This window comes from Barbus barbus (genome assembly GCF_936440315.1).
Source record: "Barbus barbus genome assembly, chromosome: 2".
Lineage (NCBI taxonomy): Eukaryota > Metazoa > Chordata > Actinopteri > Cypriniformes > Cyprinidae > Barbus > Barbus barbus.
This window is the reverse complement of record NC_136730.1, coordinates 12,882,024-12,901,143: the sequence shown is the minus strand read 5'-3', so window position 1 is coordinate 12,901,143 and position 19,120 is coordinate 12,882,024. Positions and strand designations below refer to the sequence as shown.

The 19,120-nt window shown below is 37.9% G+C and overlaps 1 protein-coding gene across 1 annotated transcript in view; it reads left to right on the top strand.

Annotated features, from left to right (window-relative positions):
* The window catches only part of LOC306881118 (A disintegrin and metalloproteinase with thrombospondin motifs 17-like), a gene marked incomplete at its 5' end in the record, with an annotated part of 150,241 nt that overhangs the window by 33,757 nt on the left and 97,364 nt on the right, over positions 1–19,120 (top strand). Inside the window, 2 exon segments of the mRNA XM_079435034.1 lie at positions 475–629; positions 10,953–10,996. Of these exon segments, the coding sequence (XP_079291160.1) occupies positions 475–629; positions 10,953–10,996 (199 nt within the window).

The following is a 19,120-nucleotide window of genomic DNA, read 5'->3' as shown; positions in this document are numbered from 1 at the left end:
AAATCATGCTGATTTGCTGCTCAAGAAACATTTACTATCAACAAACATGTATCCAATAAAACATTCTCTCTAATGACTAACAAGTAACAAAGCAGCAAATCATGATTCATGTAAAAACTATAATCTAAAAGGCTCTTTAAGCCCAAATTTGATTTGTGTGCCTCTTGCCGTTTCAATAGGAAATACTGCTCTCATCAGTTTTATAGGGTCTTTAAAGTAAAATCCACTGATTGGTAGTGTAAACTGTTTGTCCCTGGGAGTCTGTCATATTTAATTTGAGGCTGTGTGGGACAGAATTACAACCCGTTCATTATGTCTTACTGTTTCAAAGAAAAAAAATATGACACAGTTCACTTGCGTGTAAGGTGAACTGATGTTACTACAGACCTTCTTACAAATACAGTGGGAAGTATCTAATTTAAAGTTTTGCTGAAGTCTGTAAATCAGATTCTAATTGTCCAGTGTGTTTCTTAGGAAAAGCTGAAGGTGGGCCACCATGGAGAAAAAGCCCTGGAGAGCTTCTGTCACTGGCAGCATGAGGAATACGGCGCGCGATACCTGGGAAACAATCACGTTCCTGGGAGCAGAGACGATCCTCCTCCTGTGGACGTGGCCGTGCTGGTCACCAGGTACTTATCAATCACGATTTGATGAGCAAATTTGGAACTCAAGTGTGAACCTGAGCAGAGCTTTATATATTCACTAAAACTAGGGCTTGGTGATATGGCCAAGTACAACATTTTATTTATTTAAATTAAATTCTTGATTTTTTTTTTTTTTAACTAGTCATCTTGAAAATGTGACTACATGATTCAAGTTATTTTATCTTTATTACCCTCTAGTTAAAGAAAATTCTATAATATCTAATAAAGACACTCTTAATGACTCTAAGACTGAGATTATAATTTTTGGTCCATTTAATAATTCTGTCCTGGGCAATTTGTCTGTTTTTAATTCAAACTGAGTACGTAATCTTGGTGTCCTTATTGATAGTCGCCGAACATTAGATAAACATGTATCGTTGCCTCTAGTTTCTTTCAGCTTCGTTCACTCTCCAAAATAAAAAAAATTTGTCTGAAAAATCTTGCGAGATAGTTACCCACGCTTTTATAACTTCGCGTTTGGATTACTGCAATTCTCTATTTTATGGTATCTCTAAATCTCAGGTAGCTCGACTTCAGTTTGTTCAAAATGCTGCAGCTAAATTTATCAAAAATGGTCGTAAATTTGACCCTCCCAGTCTAGCTCCCAGTCCACTTCAGGATTGATTTAAAAATTATTTTATTTGTGTTTAAATGTCTACATAATCTTGCTTCAAAATACTTGTCTGATTTACTGTGTCCCTATAACCCTTCTAGAAGTTTAAGATCTCCCTTGCTCAAGGCTGAAACGCAGGGGGGGACCGAGCCTTTTCTGTGGTGGGCTCTCGATTGTACAATAGTTTACCTGTACAATTTAGAATGGTCCCCTCTTTATCAGTTTTCAAATCTCTCCTTAAAACTCATTTGTTTTCCTTAGCTGTCAACGTGTGTTAATTTGCTGATTTTATTTTGGATTTTATATTGGACTTATTATTCTCCTCATGTACAGCACTTTGGTCAGCCTCTAGGCTGTTTTGAAAGTGCTTTAAAAATAAATAAACTTAAATGTTGAACAAATCACTTATTAAATATCTTTGCAGAAAAGATGCATACATTCAAAATGACTAACACCAGTAGACTATTATTAACTATAAATATTCTGTAAAAACAATGAACAGCAGCTTTCAGCCCAGACATATAGTAGTAGTTCTTTACAGTTATTTTATTCAATTGTGCTGCTTTTTTATTTTATTAATTTATTTTCTGTGTAAACATGGACGTGTTTAACTGTAGCACTCTTGCAGCATCTCATGCATGAAACGGCATTCTAAAAATGCGGCGCTCAATTTCAAAGGTTTTTCCTGTTCTACTGCCCTCATCACATATTTGTCAATACAAAAGTGAATTCTGTGTGAATAGCACCTACTTACAGTATGGTCCTTCTCAAAGTGTGTCACACATGAGCAGTTAATCACGTGCGCCGACATGCGGTACGGTCAATCTTTTCTCTTTACTGTTATCATTGGCATATTGGCAAAGTTTATAATTCTAACGTTTGGTAATATTTCTATTCAATAATGATTCCACGATTTCTAAAAAATAAAATCGTGGCAAAAGTTTTATTTGAATTAATCGCTAAAATCTGAAAAATTGCTCAGCCCTGACTAAAACGGACCAAAAGACCAGTTGATTAAAAGACACTAACCAAAAACGATGAAAAAAGTTAGATAAGGGACAAGATTGTGCAGAATTTGACAGATATAGACAGATACAGACATTTTTAAGTGTTACTTCTGTTTCCAAATACTGGTTTGGCCTTTCACATCTGCACAGATTTTATTGCGTTTCTCTCTTTTACGTCTTTCACTTTCCGTTTTGTCACACGCGGCCTTTGAAGTTCCGTGTCTTTCAGCTCTTGGCTGCTTAAGACAGATTTACATTTTTTTTAATCTCTTTTATTGAGATCCAACACAATTTGAACCCGCCGGTATCTGAGCTGTGATAGAGCCTATTAATCCTGCTGTCAGCGAGACAGGTTTGCTCCCGATCTTCATCTTTTCACTACAACAGATTACTCATGGCAGCCAAAACACGGCATTCCTGGTGCGAGATTAGGGTTTATTAGCGTACTGTAATTTTCAGGATCCAAAAAAGTAAAGAAAAAGAAAATCCTTTTGTTAAAACGACTCATGTGAGCCTGTCAGATACTATCTGTCATCCCGGGCCCGAGGAGCTCGCAGGGAGAGCCAGCACACACAGAGAGGGCCTTTGTTCCCCCTGCAATGGGTTAAATATGATCTCCGCCGGTGTACAAAAGCAGCTCTCTGTAAGGATGCAGCATACAGGAGCAACAACTGTCTCAGCATGCATGCCAAGATGGCTCGGGGCAGCGGGAATGCATCAAAGCAAATTAAGGCTTGACAAGGTGTGCCTCGGTTTCCCCTCTCACAGCTTTGTTGGGGCTGTCAGTGGATCGTCCCGGGTTCCCGCGGCACTTGCTGACTGAAGAAAGATTATCTTCTTAATGCTTCTATGGCCACATTCACACTGCACTTTTCACTGCTCTTCTGAGAGCTTAAACTCATTCAGGCCTTTGCTGAGATCCGTTATAAAATCATTACCAACCGATCTATTCTTTTAAAGAGCTGTGTCAGGTAGAGTCCCAGCACCAGGGCCAGCATTACTGTGCCCATGTACTGAACTCTACACCACTTTTGAACAGTGGTGTATGCAGAATTATGAATTCAAAATCAAAGAAATTCATATAACTATATCTTTTAACTAGAATAAATCCATGTTTGAAAGTTTTGAGATTTTTTTTTTAAGTTTGAGTGTTTTATGGGCCTTACAGATAGAAAGAACAATAAATAGATAAATAGATGGATAGATGGATGCCTGGATATCGTTCATACTCACTAGACTCGAAAACAGCAACTCTCCACTGTATAACTGCAGATGTTTGATTTTATTTAAAGAAGTCTCTTAGCCAGCAAATTGCATAGGTTAAATGATGCCATGAAATGCATGATAGTCAACAGAGATGCAGTGTTAATTTTGGCAGGCATTTTTGATTTAGTCTTAGTCTTTATCTTGAGACAAAAATGCTTAATAGTCACATTTTAGTCATTTGAGTCTTTCATAGTTTTAGTCGACGAAAAGTCATTGCATTTATGTCAACTTTTAGTCATTACTTTTAGTCAAACTGCAGTTACCAACATTTATTTTGGTAGATATTTTATATGTAGTATTCAAACAAAAATAGTCATCAATTATTCTCTCTTTAGACCAAATCAATTAAGCTTAGTTATGATAAATTTGAATCAAGGATTGAATTTGGAAAAACTGGAATAAATTTTCATTTTTTTGGTAGAGATATAAATTAAACTCATTTTTCAGATACAGTAGGTTTACTTAACAAGTATACATTTATTTAACATCTTATGTTGGTTAACATTTATGACATAATTAGGAATGCTGTCCATTTAAGATGGAAGGTATGCATGTAATAGCCTACTGACACACATTCAGTTTTCACCCACCGGTTTAAACTCACTTAAACCATAACGGACTGTATTTCCATGAGATACTCTACATGAGAGACATGTGGACTGCTGTGTGTGTATTTGAGCACTGAGAACTGATCGCGCGCTGTATGAGAACTGAAGAAGTGGAGCGCGCGCGAGAGAGAGCACTTCTATCAGCGCGTTTCCTCCTATCGCACCTTCACTAACTTTAAGTTAATCGACAATGAATTGTGACTCCCGGGAAAAACGGGACATCTGGTCACCCACTCCCTAACCCTTCGGGTGCTGAGGCCATTTCAGATCGCTAGTTCGCGTTTTGGTAGCCTATCCGTCCACCGCGGCTGCCATGCAAACGCACCTTATCCAATGACAGAGACGCACATTTTGAAAGACAAGACAGTTAACTTAGCCTATAGGATGTATTTTGAATGTCCGGTAGTCCTCAAATAACATATTAGTCCCGTCTCGTCTTGTTAACGAAGATGTGGCATAAATTTCGTCAGTTTTTATCATCAGATATTAGTTTTAGCTCGTCAACGTCTCGTCTTAGTCACAGAAAAAAGGTTCGTTGGCGAATATTTTTCGTCGTCGTCTTTGTCAACGAAATTAACACTGCAGAGAAGATCATTTACCATGTTGTACACGGCAGTCTCTGCAAGCGTTTACTAAACAGGTCTGATTATTATGTAATGTTGGCACCTCTAGATTTCCGCACGAGTTTCCAAATTGGAAGTCCGACTTTGTTGCACCTTTCCAAGTAGGAAGTTGGAAATTCTGACTTTCCGAGTCGAGTGGAACGCAGCGTTAGCTCCTATTATGCAGCATGAGGTCAGAAATGCTTTCATTCGGACGGTTTTGCGACAGTTGGGACAGGGTGGCGGATCACATCCTCCAAGCACGTCAGCGCTAATGGAAATCAGCGCTCTTAACTGTATCCCTTTCCAGCCGTTTGTCGCTGAACAGGATCTGTCTTCAGCACCCAGATGTGTGTCACATTCACTTAAGCTGTGAAGGAACAAGAAGGGAAACCAGAAGCCCACATCAAAAACCCTTTGGAATAGAGGGACATGAGACAGCCAAAGTGACACGTTGCAGAGCACGCATGGTGAAAACGTATGAGGACTGCAGACTCACAACAAGAGACATTAATCTTAGCTGTCTGACGTTTAGTAAACAACAGCGTCTTTGTTAATTCGAAAAGCCTATTTGATTTTTTTTTTCCTGTTTTTCTGTCGAACCACCTCAAAGGTCCTCTGATGTTTTAGTTTGTCATTTGTTGACCACCAACGTTGGGGAAGCTACTTTGAAAATGTAGCTTTCCAAACTACAACCTGCTCCTAATTTAAAGTACACTACAGTCATGCTGTTCTTTTGAAAACATAGTCAGCTACACTAAAGACTACTAACAAAAGCTAATAACATTAGACAGTTCATACAGCTTTTTCCTCTTTTATTCCATTCACAGGTCAGAATCTGTTGTTAAAAAAGTTAATGCCATAACATGGACTGAATGCTGTGTGAACAAAGCTGCACTATATGATTAACAGATTTGAGGTTATGGTGCTTTCAGAAATTAGTTTGAGCCAATTATGAAGTTCTGACAGAATTGATGCAATCACTCCACACTATTTTCCATTTAGGTCTAATTCTGTGACAACAGATTTCAAAATTGGGATTATTTACGTTGCAGAAGGAAATATTGTAAAAACTGGACAGATACTGAAACTCAAGAGCCTCACTCCAGATGTTTAACAATGTTATTTTAGTATTACTGTTATATTATTTATTAATATTTTGAATTAGTGTTTTTTTTATACTTTTTATAATTTACATTTTTAAGTGTTAGTAATTTTGCTATGTGCTCTCTCTCTCTCTCTCTTTCTATGTATGTGTATATATATATATATATATATATATATATATATATATATACTAGTGCTGGGCAACAGTTAATCGCGATTAATCACAACCAAAATAAAAGTTTGTGTGTAAATAATATATGTGTGTGTACTGTGTATATTTATTATGTATATATAAATACACACACATACAGTATATATTTAGAAAATATTTACATGTATATAATTATATTCATATAATTTATATTATATATATATATATATATATATATTTTTTTTTTTTTTTAATATAAACATAATCTATTTTTTTCTTAAATATATACATGAATGTGTGTATATTTACATATACATAATAAATATACACAGTACACATACATATATTATATACACACAAACTTTTATTTTGGATGCGATTAATCGCGATTAATCGTTGCCCAGCACTAATATATATATATATATATGTATATATGTGTATATTGTGTGTGTGTAATATATAGTCTTGGTTTTAGTTAGTGATACCTGCACTGCTGTTTAACGGTTATTTCTGGTAAATTAAACTATTTCAACATTATTTGGTGCTGATGTGTAAATAATACCAATATGTGTAAATACCAGATGTGTACAATTGCCATAAAAGGCAGTTTTAATGCAATTCAACATGTTTTTCATGTGTGAAATTGAGTATTAAACATACGTGTCCTTCTAAAATGAGAGCAGTCAGAGTATTTACCTGGTGCAAAAACTGTTTTTTTGTTTTTACAAAAAAATCCTGGCAGCGGTGGTTGCCAGAATAATTTTGTAAAAATACAATAAAAATTTAAACATATTTACAGAACAACCTGCAAATTTTACAGTATAAAACTGTAATTCCATTTTAGAGTTTTTCACTGTAAATTATAATTTGATTTGCATTATTACTTCTGAAAACTGTACATTTAACAGTATTTTATGGTAAAAAAATATCCGGTTAGATCTTTTACAGTTTTCCCCTGTATGTATTACGGGAACTTACTGTTAGCCTATTAACAGTTTTTCTGTAGCATTTTTACAGTAGTTTACAGTTTACCATGCGGTCACTATTACTGACATAATTGAACAAAGAAATTAACACAATGCAACTAATTAAACTAGAAAAATAAGAGTTTTATATCCGTTCTATATCTCGTAAACCTTGAATGCATTGTAAGTCACTTTGGATAAAAGCATCTGCAAAATGCATGAACGTAAATGAGAAGATTTGATACTTTTCAGCAAGAGTTGAGTAATTTAGTAAAGTCTGTGATGTCGCTGCTTTTACTGAGTTACTCCCCAACACTGAGTACCACAATCCCTGCTTGTTATTTGTTAACAATTCAGTGTTTAAAACCACAGCAGAAGTATCTGGTGTTCTGGCTCTCCTCCTCACCTGTTAGTCATTGTTTAAGCTCAAAAATGGTTTTGGTAAAGTCAAATTACAGGCTCCGAGGCTGCGGCCACTGCCTCCCCAGAGTTCAGCCCTGCCAAAGACAATTACAAGAGGAAGCACAGCAGACATCTTTAACTCTTTGTTGTTAGCAGATTTGAAGGCATTGGACGTGGTTGCTCTAGACTCAGGAATGCTTTTCAGTCTGCAATGTCGACTGCTAATTGAGGGATTCAGAGGTGCCTTCAGCATGAGCTGACGTTGACCCTGTGTGACGGGTTGTTTAATTGTGTTTTAGCAAACAACTTGCCTAGTTTGCATATGATACAACTTGCCTCGGTGCAACTCTTATCGTGCTGAGAGAGCAAAAATACAAAGTCTCTTAGATCTTCTTGGATGTCAGATGGATTTCCTTTGGTGGCGGGGAGGAGATGTGCTTTCTGCTTGTAATGTGGGGACGAATCTGTTTGAATTCAGGCCAGTCGGGAAGTGGGGGGTGGGAATGCAAGCAAGTCTGGACGATATCCAGACATGAAGTGTTGTTTGGTGTTTGCAGTAGTCTCTTTCTGTTTCTCGCCGTCTCTCTCTGCCCTCTTCTGTCTGTCTGCACTTCTTCGCAGGCACCACAAGCCCTGATATATGTGTCGTATAACTTCACATTGATTTGTTCCCAGATGCTGACGTGAAGCTGTCAGCACCTTGCTCAGTCGTCAGATGGGTGTGTGGGAAAACGACCTCTTCTGAAGCATCTGTTTGCCATTTCACACCCAGCCCAGGCCTTTAGACGTTCCCTGTTTGTTCCATAGGGCTCTGACATAATTCTCAGCACGCTCACGTTAACCCTGCTGCGGTGACCAAACTCTATCAGTGCTGATCTGCCTAACAAAATCCAGAAAAATCAGCAAATATCTGAAAAAAAAAAAAAACTCAAAATGCTTTGTGTGTGTGTGTACTGTATATATGGATAAAAAAAACCTACCTTTTTTGGGGGATTTTTGAAGGGAAATATTTATACTTTATATTTCACTTCATGTTTTGTAATACACCCAAGAGGCCATTTGTGGAAAATAAATACATTTAAAAAAGAAATACATAAATAAAAATGTATGTGTGTGTGTGTGTGTGTGTGTGTGTGTCTCTGTCAGACTTTACCAGGGAACAAGGAGTACTTCAAAAACACGTTCTTTAATAGACCACACACGTAGGAGACACAGGAACACATGGAAAGACAGTCAGACCCGACAAACACTAACTGAATGGACAAGACCTAAATACACAGAACAATCAGGGAGGAGCGAGACACACCTGGAGTCAAATTAACACAGTCAACATGAGGGAAAAACTGGGGCTGTATCCGAAATCGCCCCCTATACCCTCAAATAGTGCACTATTTGAGGGGACAGCCATTTTAAGTGGTGTTCGAAACCATAGTGGATGTTCTCGAGTGCACTCATTCAATCCCACAATGCACCGCAAAAACGAGTGTACAAGCGATGTACACTCAACGGCTAGAGAATCCCCAGAATGCACTGAGAGAGTTGCGCGCCGAATGAATTCCCGCGTCTCACCAGAAGATGGTGCCCGCAGCTGAATCATCCATTCATTAATTTTAGAAGCGCTCGTCCACGGCGTAATACAACACAGGTACAAATTAATTGTAAATTGACTATTAGGGTTTATACATAATTTCCGTGACTGAGTTCTAGATAAATCCTCCAATCTTACTATTGGAGCTGCCCATATCAAATTATTATTTAACAGGAAGCAAACTATGCAAAAGCGGCAGTCCTTCCGGTGCACTGAGTGTCCGAATTCACTCACTCGTTTTCATTCACTCCTTCAAGTGAACTATATGAGTGGACTAATGTAGGGAATAGGGTATAGGGGGCGATTTCGGATACAGCCTGGGTCACAGGGAACACATGGGGAGAAAAACACACACACAAAACAGTCCACAATCCTGACAATCTCATGACATTTTCTAGCAATTTTTAAAATGCCACAAAATTGTATTAAAAATCTTTTAAATGTCTATATCTCAATCAACACAAACTCAGCACACCTGAGAAATTGATAGGTGCGTAGGCAAAACACTCCAACAATGATGTCAAATCCAATCAATAAAAAAAATTGATTGGCCACACTATCATAGTGTGTGGGATATTATTATTTTTATTGAAAAGTCTATATCTCAAAATGCATTTTATGTTTTGGGGTGATTTATGTTTTTTTTTCTTTTATTTGTTTTTGGAGCATATTTTTATGTACTGAATTTTAAAAAATAATTCTAATTTTCAGTTTTTGGAGCTAAATATTTTTATTTTATTTTATATCTAATATATTTTACATTTTGAGGTGATTTATATTGTTTTTATTTTTGTTTTTTTGGAAGATATTTTTGGCTTCTAAGTTTCAAAAAATAAATAAATTAATTTTTTGGTGTGAAATTTTTATTTATTTATTTATTTTATTTTTATTTGATTTGTTTAATATTTTTTGGTTCTACAAAAACATTTCCTCATGCAAAATTTATTTTGGTTTTGGGGTAAAATATAACTCAGACATCTTGACAGGCATCGTGGGATTCACCCTAGCGTGTGTTTGAGTGTCAGTCCTGAATGCTAGTTAGTGGTTTTATGCATCAGAAGTCACAGAAACGCTCTACTGCTGTCGCTGTCTGAAGTTTTGGTGTCATATTGAGTTCATGCCACTCTTGTCTGGTTGTTGTAACTTCTCTTGAGCATTGTGGCTGGTTCACTCCTCATGTAAACAAGAGTCGAGTAGGAAATGAGCTGGGCTTGATTAATTTAATGTTGTTTTGAAGTGTTACTCCTTTAACTCATGGAGGAACGCCACACAGGGGAAAGGAGTGCACAGTTACAACAAAAGCACTGTGGTTTTCCCACAATGCACTATTTAACCATCAGAGGTCAGGTTCAGGCAACAGGCATCTAAACAAACACAACAAAACATTTTCAGCAGGACCCTTTTGTTTCGCAGATATATTGAAGCTTCTCAAGATATTATATATCAGCTTTTCATTCCTTGTTTACCAAAGATTATTTGCTGTTTTGCCTTTAATGTTTGCTTTTGTTGCCTTGAATCTGGTTAGTGTACTTCTCTTACAAATAAATAATACACAAGTCAATGAATGTGCAATGAAAATCTCAGTTATATGTCTCAAGTCCCAAAATTCATCTGCCAACCTTGAAATCAAGTGTTTTAGGAGAAACAAAAGACACGTGAGTCATTAATCAACTTTCAGGAAGAGTATAGAGTTATAAAGTGAATGTAAATAGCATAGATTCATTTGTGGAAGAAATTATGAGAAATGTTTAGTAAGATCTCTGACTTTTGACTGCAAAATCTGGTGTCTGAGCATCGTTTGAGACATTTTTGAGGTCTCTGAAACTCTAGATGAAACAAATGTGAGATTAACAGGAGAAAAATCTGAAAAGGAGTCTCCATTTGCCCTCTTTTTAATCTCATTGTTGTGTTGGAGAAACAATATAGATCTCATTTGATTCACTTTTCTATTATCTAACATTTGTCTGTGTTTCTCTCTTGTCTTGTTTTCTCTCTCCAGAACAGATTTTTGCGTCCACAAAGATGAGCCTTGTGACACAGTTGGTGAGTCTAGCTGAACCGCTCTTTTTTTTTTTTTTTTTTGGTGGATTCTTCTTATAGTTACTTCATTGGAATTTATAACCACACACACAAATACCTCAAAAATAAAATGGAATATCTTTTGCGGTCTGTAAAATGCCACAAAATTATATGCTTGAAATATCTATGTCTTGTTAAGCCACAAGAGAACATCTTGTTACCATGATTTTAACACCGCATAGCATTATAACCATCCAGAACATACTACAGTCATGTCAACAAGCTTACAGGGGTCATCGGATGCAAAATTCACTTTTCAAGTAGTTTGAACATAAATGTGTGTTGGAAGTGTGTGTACACATTCATCCTATAATGATAAAAATCCACCCAGTGTTTTTTTTTTTTTAAATCTCTATTTTAAAATCCCCTTTCTCAAATCGGGCTGTTCTGAGGTTTCTGTCAGAATGATGTAGTTCTGTACAGGCCCCTCCCACGATAGTTGATTGACAAGTCCGTCTTACCTTAGACCTGCCCTGAGTGAGCGGAGAGCTGGTGCAGGGGAAGACAGGAATGTCTCAGATTAAGCGATTGAGGTGTTTTGTTGTTAGATGTAATAATAACGACTATAGTAGTCATCGCTTACTCCCGACATCTGAGCCGCTGAAGATGCAGAAGATTAACGTTACTTTCACTTTGAAGTGAATGCTCCGATCCCCAATCTGCCTAAATGCATCTATGTTCGCGCGAATCATTTGTGATCCAGCTTCATCTACAGAAGAAGTGAGTATAACGTTTTTTAATGAATCTTTGCAAATCGCCGTCCTAATAATGTGCTAGTTTGCCAGTTTCGTGGCTTAAGTAAACCGTACTGCTCGTCACTCCACAGAAGAGAGGGGCGGGGTCAGCAGAGCTCATTAGCATTTAAAGCAACATGGACTAGAATGACTGATTTTTACAGGGTAAAGGTGTTTTTTACACTACCATTGAGAAATTTTAACCAAAGTATGTTATAGACTTTTCATTTAGACAAAATTAAATAAGAGATAACTTATAGTATTTAGCGAAGTAATTTAGTATTTATACCATTAGAATAAAAGTATTATATTTTTTAGGAACATACATTAGGTTTGTTCACTTTTTTATAATTTTTTTTTTTTTTACTTTTTAAAACCTATTTTTAAGCTCTACATTTTTATGCACAATTTCTTTTGATTTATGAAATAAAAAATGACCCAGGAATATGTACATAACTCAAACATATATTGAAAATTTCTTGCAATTTCTTCTGAAAAGCCACAAAATTGTATTCTAAATCCTTGAAATAACTAAAAGTCTTGTTAAGCCACAAGAGAACATCTGTTACAGTGATATTAGCACCAACCGCATAGCATCACCCTAATAACCACCCAGAACATGCTACAGTCATGTCAACGAGCTTAATATGGGTAAGAAGCTCTCACAATTTCTTCAGAAAGAATGTCAAAATGTAGTTTATGTGTTAAAGTTCTTCAGGTCGTCCGTATGCAGCCAGTTTCTTCTTCATAAATCTGTTGGACCATTAAGTATTCGGACATTATCCCATCAGTATTCAGAATTTTTTTAATCCAGAGCGTTCGTTATCGAAACCTTGATTTCTTCCAAACTCACAACAGATCTCAGATCCTCTGGCGATCCGTGAGTCCTGGCCACCTGCCGCTTGTGCATTTCTCTCTGTGGGGCATTTAAAAATAATCCTGTCACTTTCCCTCTCCTGACCCCCTGGATTCCTGCCATTCATGAGCAGAGCCAGGTGACTCATATTCACTCGTATCCCAGCGTACACCGGGGAATGAACAATGAACTGTGATCTGCGCTTGAGCTCTGTTCCAAAAACTAGTCAGCTTAATTTTTCTGCTCTCTAGAGAGGCAGCGGTCTAATAAGGCAGCAACTTATTAGAAATGAACCCTCGTTCACTACTGTTCAAAAGTTTGGGGCTGGTAAGAGTCTCTTATGCTCACCAAGGCTGTGTTTATTTAATAATACTGAAAAATTATTACACTTTAAAATAACTGTTTGCTAGTTGAATGTATTGTAAAATGCAGTTTATTGCTGTGATGCAAAGCTGAATTTTTAGCATCATTACTCCAGTCTACAGTGTCACATGATCCTTCAGAAATCATTTCTGATATGTTTATTTGCTGCTCAAGAAACATTTCTGACTATTATCAATGTTGAAAACAGTTGTGCTGCTTAATATTTTTGTGGAAATTGTGATACTTTTTATTTTTTAGGATTCTTTGTTGTACAGAAAGTTCAAAAGAACAGCATTTTTTTTAAATAGAAATAGTTTGTAGCATTGTAAATGTTTTTAATATAACTTTCAATCAATTTAATGCACCCTTCCTGAATAAAACTATTGAAAAAACTCTTTCTGACCCCAAATTTTTGAGCAAAAGTATACAAAAATGATTTGGGGAAAAAAATAAAATAAATAAATACATAAGTAAATAGTGAGAAAGTTTGCTAATAGAAAAAAAGTATTTTTACATTTAAGTCTAATTTGTGTACGAATTCAGTAAAATATATTTTGGAATTGATTGTCTGCAGATAAGACACATTCACATTTTACATTTTGGCCAAAAAGGTGTCTTAGAAGGCAGCATAACATTTCTCAAGGTCAAGGTCTGTCTGGTGGCATGGCTCAGTTTGCCCCTGCCGGTCAATGCTGTAACTACAACATTTCAAAAAGCGTAATTTTCCATTGACAGGTATTTAGAAGTAGTCATGTTCTGATTACAATTTTCTTTACTCACATTGTTATATGTGATTCTCTATTTGTCAAGCTGCGTTAAAACGCAAAAATTGTGAATTTGAATAAAAGGTATTAAAAGAATTTAGTGTTAAATATATTTAATTAATTGCATGTGTTAACTTTTAACATTCTAGCAATATAAAATTCTAACTAAATAAAAGCATTTTTGCAAGAAACATTGTAAATGGTAAATATTGCATTTATTGCATTATGAGATGTGTTCTCTGTGACGAATGCATGCAATACTGCCTGAATTTGGCCCAAATATGGTAAATTAGGCACCATTGTAATCATGCTTTCCACCTTATACAACAGCTATTGCATTGGGAGCTCACTGATGATGACTATGAAGGAAGCGCACTAGGTTTTGGAACAGTGAAAGTCCAATGACATATCTCAAAGTTTGAACAGGCCATGCTGTTAAGTCTAAGGTTTTGTTAAAAACATAAATGTGAAAATTCGTCCATTCTAGAGTTTCCAAACACGCTCAGCAGGGTCATGCTTTTCTTTAGCGTCTGCATACCACGAGACCGGCATTTCATCCAGAACGGATTGCAAGCGCAGAAGCCACCTCAGGACCGTTTGTTCAGTTCCAGACAATCAGAGTGGGCCGTAATTGTTCTGGCATGATGGAAATCATTTGGTCACAGTGCTGCTATTATGCAGCAACTGGGAATGGCATCCCTAGAATGATGAGTTTGAGCGGACGTCTCTCTGTTTGGGTGGCCCAGTTCCTTCAGGGGAACATTGACATCAACCGTGAAAAATCTGCAGTCTGTAGAGGCAGCCAAGCAAAGGCCTCCATGTCAAGACATGTACGATAAGCAGGCTTTCTACATTTACATTTACATTTAGTCATTTGGCAGACGCTTTTATCCAAAGCGACTTACAATTGGGGAATACAAAAAGCGATTCATCTTGAAGAGGCAATCAGACAGAGGAAGTGCTCGTAACACCAAGTCTCAGTCATTGTTCAAATAAGTACAAGCTAGTAAGGGAGGGAGAGAAAGATAGAGGGAAACAGTGAGTTTTTTTTTTTTGAGTTTAGGATGAAGTCAAGTACTGCTGAAAGAGATGAGTTTTCAGTTGTTGCTTGAAGATTGACAGGGATCCAGCTTTCCGGATAGGGGTGGGAAGATTATTCCACCAGCCAGGAATGGTGAACGAGAATGTTCTGGAGAGTGATTTTGAGCCTCTCTGTGATGGTACCACAAGGCGTCGCTCACTAGCAGATCTCAGACTTCTGGAGGGGATGTAGGTTCGTAATAGTGAGTGGAAGTAGGAGGGTGCTGAGCCTGTGGTAGTTCTGTATGCAAGCATTAGTGTCTTGAACTTGATGCGAGCTGCCACTGGTAGCCAGTGCAAGGAGATGAAGAGAGGTGTAACATGCGCTCTTTTGGGCTCGTTGAAGATCAGTCGTGCCGCTGCATTCTGAATCATTTGTAGAGTTTTGATTGTGTTTGATGGCAGACCAGCCAGAAGAGCATTGCAGTAGTCCAGTCTAGAAACGACAAGGGCCTGGACAAGAAGTTGTGCAGCATGCTTTGTCAGAAAGGGCCTGATCTTTCTGATGTTGAGATCCGTGCAGCTACCGTTGGGTCATCTGGTTGAAAAGAGAGATAGAGCTGTGTGTCATCAGCGTAGCAGTGATAGGAGAAGCCATGTGCATGTATGATGGGACCCAGTGATGTAGTGTATGTGGAGAAGAGGAGGGGTCCAAGAACCGATCCCTGAGGAACTCCAGTGACCAGTTGATGTGGTTTGGATACCTCCCCTCCCCAGGCCACCCTGAAATATCTACCGGTGAGATAGGATTCAAACCAGCGAAGTGGAATCCCAGTGATGTCAGTAATGAGAGGGTAGACAGGAGAATCTGATTGACAGTGTCAAAAGCAGCAGAAAGATCCAGCAGAATGAGGACTGATGATTTGGAATCGGCCTTTGCAATTCGCAGGGCTTCAGTGACTGAGAGTAGCGCAGTCTCTGTTGAATGGCCACTCCTGAAACCTGACTGTTTAGCATCCAGTATGTTGTACAAGGAAAGAAACCGTGAGAGCTGGTTGAATACAACTCGTTCGAGTGTTTTCCCTATAAATGGAAGGAGAAAGACAGGTCAGTAGTTTTCTAAAAGAGAAGTGTTTAATGTAGGTTTTTTGATCAGTGGGGTTACCCGAGCCTGCTTGAATGCTGTGGGGAAGATGCCTGTGAGGAGAGATGTGTTGATAATGTGTGTGAGTGCCGGTAAGAGTGTGGGAGAGATTGTTTGGAGAAGGTGTGAGGGGATTGGGTCGAGAGGACATGTTGTAGGATAGCTGGAGAGGAGAAGTTTGGATACTTCTGCCTCGGTGAGGGGACAGAAGGAGAAGATGGGAGTTAGAGCAGTGGATGTGGTTGATTGGAGGTCCTGTGGACTTGAGAACTGGTTACTGATTGTTCTAGTTTTGTCTGTGAAAAAAGAGGCAAAGTCGTCAGCGGTTATCAAAGTGGTGGGAGGTGGAGGAGGGGGACAGAGGAGAGAATTAAATGTTCTGAAGAGATTACGCATGTCTGGAGCGCTGTTGGTCTTGTTGTGGAAATGTGAGGATTTGGCAATGTGGACTTCAGTAGAGAAAGATGAAAGCAAAGACTGATACCTACTCAGGCCCGACGGATCGTTTGATTTGCGCCATTTTCTCTCTGCCACTCTGAGTTTGGTCCGATTCTCACGAAGAACATCAGATAACCAGGGGTTAGAAGGGGCAGCCCGTGCTGGCCTGGAGGAGAGAGGACAGATGTCGTCTAGACAAGAGGTTAAGGTAGAGCATAAAGTGTCAGTGGCTGCATTCACATCCAGAGAAGAGAAATGGGTAGGCGAGGGAAGAGAAGAGGATACTATAGAGGAAAGAAGGGAGGAGGACAGGGAGCGTAGGTTGCGTCTGAAAGTAACCGGTAAGGGACATGGTGGCACCTGGGTAGCAAAATGTAAAGTAAATGTAATGAAGAAATGGTCAGAGATATGTAGTGGTTGTACCAGAATGTTATCTGTAGAACAATTGCGTGTGTAAATTAAGTCGAGTTGGTTGCCTGATTTGTGCATGCTAGTAGTGGTGAGGCGTTTGAGATCAAATGAAGCTAGGAGTGACTGGAAGTCTGTAGCATAAGGCCTGTCTAGGTGAATGTTGAAATCGCCGAAGACTAAGAGTGGAGTGCCATCCTCCATGAAAGAGGACAGCAGTCCATCCAGCTCATCTAGGAAGGTTGGTAGAATTTGGCCAGGGGGACGGTAGAGTACCACAATCTGGAGTCTTATAGGAGCTGTTACAGTAACGGCATGAGATTCAAATGAGTTGAGATTGCCTAGGGGAGAGTGGGTAGAGTATTTCCAATTGTTAGAAATGAGCAAACCAGTGCCCCCACCCCGGCCAACTTGCCTAGGGGTATTCCACATCTTTGTTTTGAATTTAACGCTCGCATGATGTAATTCTATAGTTATTTGACTGTATATGGTCTCGAGTCGATTGGTAGTGGGGTTGGAGTAACCAAGTGAAGTCTGGTGAGTGGCTGTCAAACGAGAGCGTTTGGGATAATGGCGCCAGTGATGAAAGCAATGACCTCACTGATATCAACTTCAACCCACATTTATACTAATGTGATACATTTGCATTTTAAACTGTTTAGAACAAGAGCCACATTTAACTTGAACAACATTAAACTTTCAATCCCAAGCTTTTTTGCAGATGTTTTAACCGTGTCATCATTTACATTTTTGTTGAATCATGAAGAATCAAAAAAAGCACAAACTAACTTTGTTTTTGGCAGATTTTGTTTCAAAAACAAAACAGTTTATATTGCTTTAACCCTCATGTTTTGTTCCGGTCATTTTGACCGAGAGAATTTTCTTTTTCCCGAAAATGCTAATTAATGTTATTGCATTGGATTAAAACCAACTGACTTTGCTCACACAGGGGATAACAACTTCCCTAAAAATGTATTATTTTATTTTTGGAAGTGAATGGTCATAGTCTACATTGATCTGAGTTTATGCACCTCTGATTTTGAATGAATATTGACAAAATTATCCACAGATCATGATATTTGTTTTGTTTTATTTACTCATAAACTGAGATGCATGAGCTCAGATCATTGAAGACTAATCAATTCCAAAAAGAAATAAAAAACTTTTGCTAACTGAAAGAAAACAAGTTGATTAAAAGATTGAAAGTGTGATTTAGTGATAATTTCATAATGAAATTTACAAACAATTTTAAAAGGCTGGATATTTTTGACCTGGAACACCACATTACTGTAGGTAAAGGATTTTCAGCACAGCACAAGGGTTAAATCAAATGTTATAGAAAGAATAAGTAAACCTCAAAAAAAAAAAAAATCCTCCTGCCAGATTATGCAATACTGGAAATGACCCATTGCAAACTGTGATTTATTTGTTTAAACGCCAAAAACTCTACTTCTGATGCCAAACTGGCTAAATGGGCCAAATGTGCTCATGAGATTGCAGCAAAATAAATATTTGCCTAAAAAAAGATGTGGAATAGTTTAATGGAAACACATGTTGTATTTCCTTTCGTGCCGTTGAAATGCATACCTAACCGCCTGGAATCACCCTCTGAACTCGGTCAAAGGCTGTAATTATTAAACGAGAGGAAGTTCCCCATTCATTCAGGTAGGAGGAGCAGAGACACCTCGTCTTGGAGATCATTCAGAGCAGAAGTCTATGTTTAAATGGAGCACCTCTCTTTTCAGCTGATGTACAAGGATCCCATTGAGATGGGGTTTGATTGAGAAGGGATAAGCTCCTACCTCAGGCTTAACGTCTCCCATCTCAGATTCACTTCCTGGCTTTTGAAGTCTCTGCTTTGAGTTCTTCGCCCTGAGCAACGGTACACGACTCGAGTGAGATCTGATACGAGGGGGTTTAACTTTTACAGCTGCCCCATAAGACCGATACGGATTGGCACGTTTGTTTTGTCTGTTAAATAAAATATAAACTTTGGAGAAGTTTTCAGTGCTTTCTGTGCTTCATGCATTGCTACACTATGGACAATAGACATGTTTTTCCCACAAAATCTCAATGAAATTTCACTAATATGACCACACCTTTTGGCTTAGTGGTTTGTTCAATCACTTAGCCCTGTTCACACCAAGAACGATAACTATAAAGATAACGATAAATATATAGTTCTAAAAATCATTCTCAATATTAAAGAATTGCAGATTCCACACCATAACTATAACGATAAAAGCACAGAGAAACAATATCGTTGGAATCATTTTCAGAACGATTTTTTCCAGCTGATAAACGATACAATTGACAGTCAATCAGAATCCATCCTGCTATAATGAGCTTGACAATTTAAAG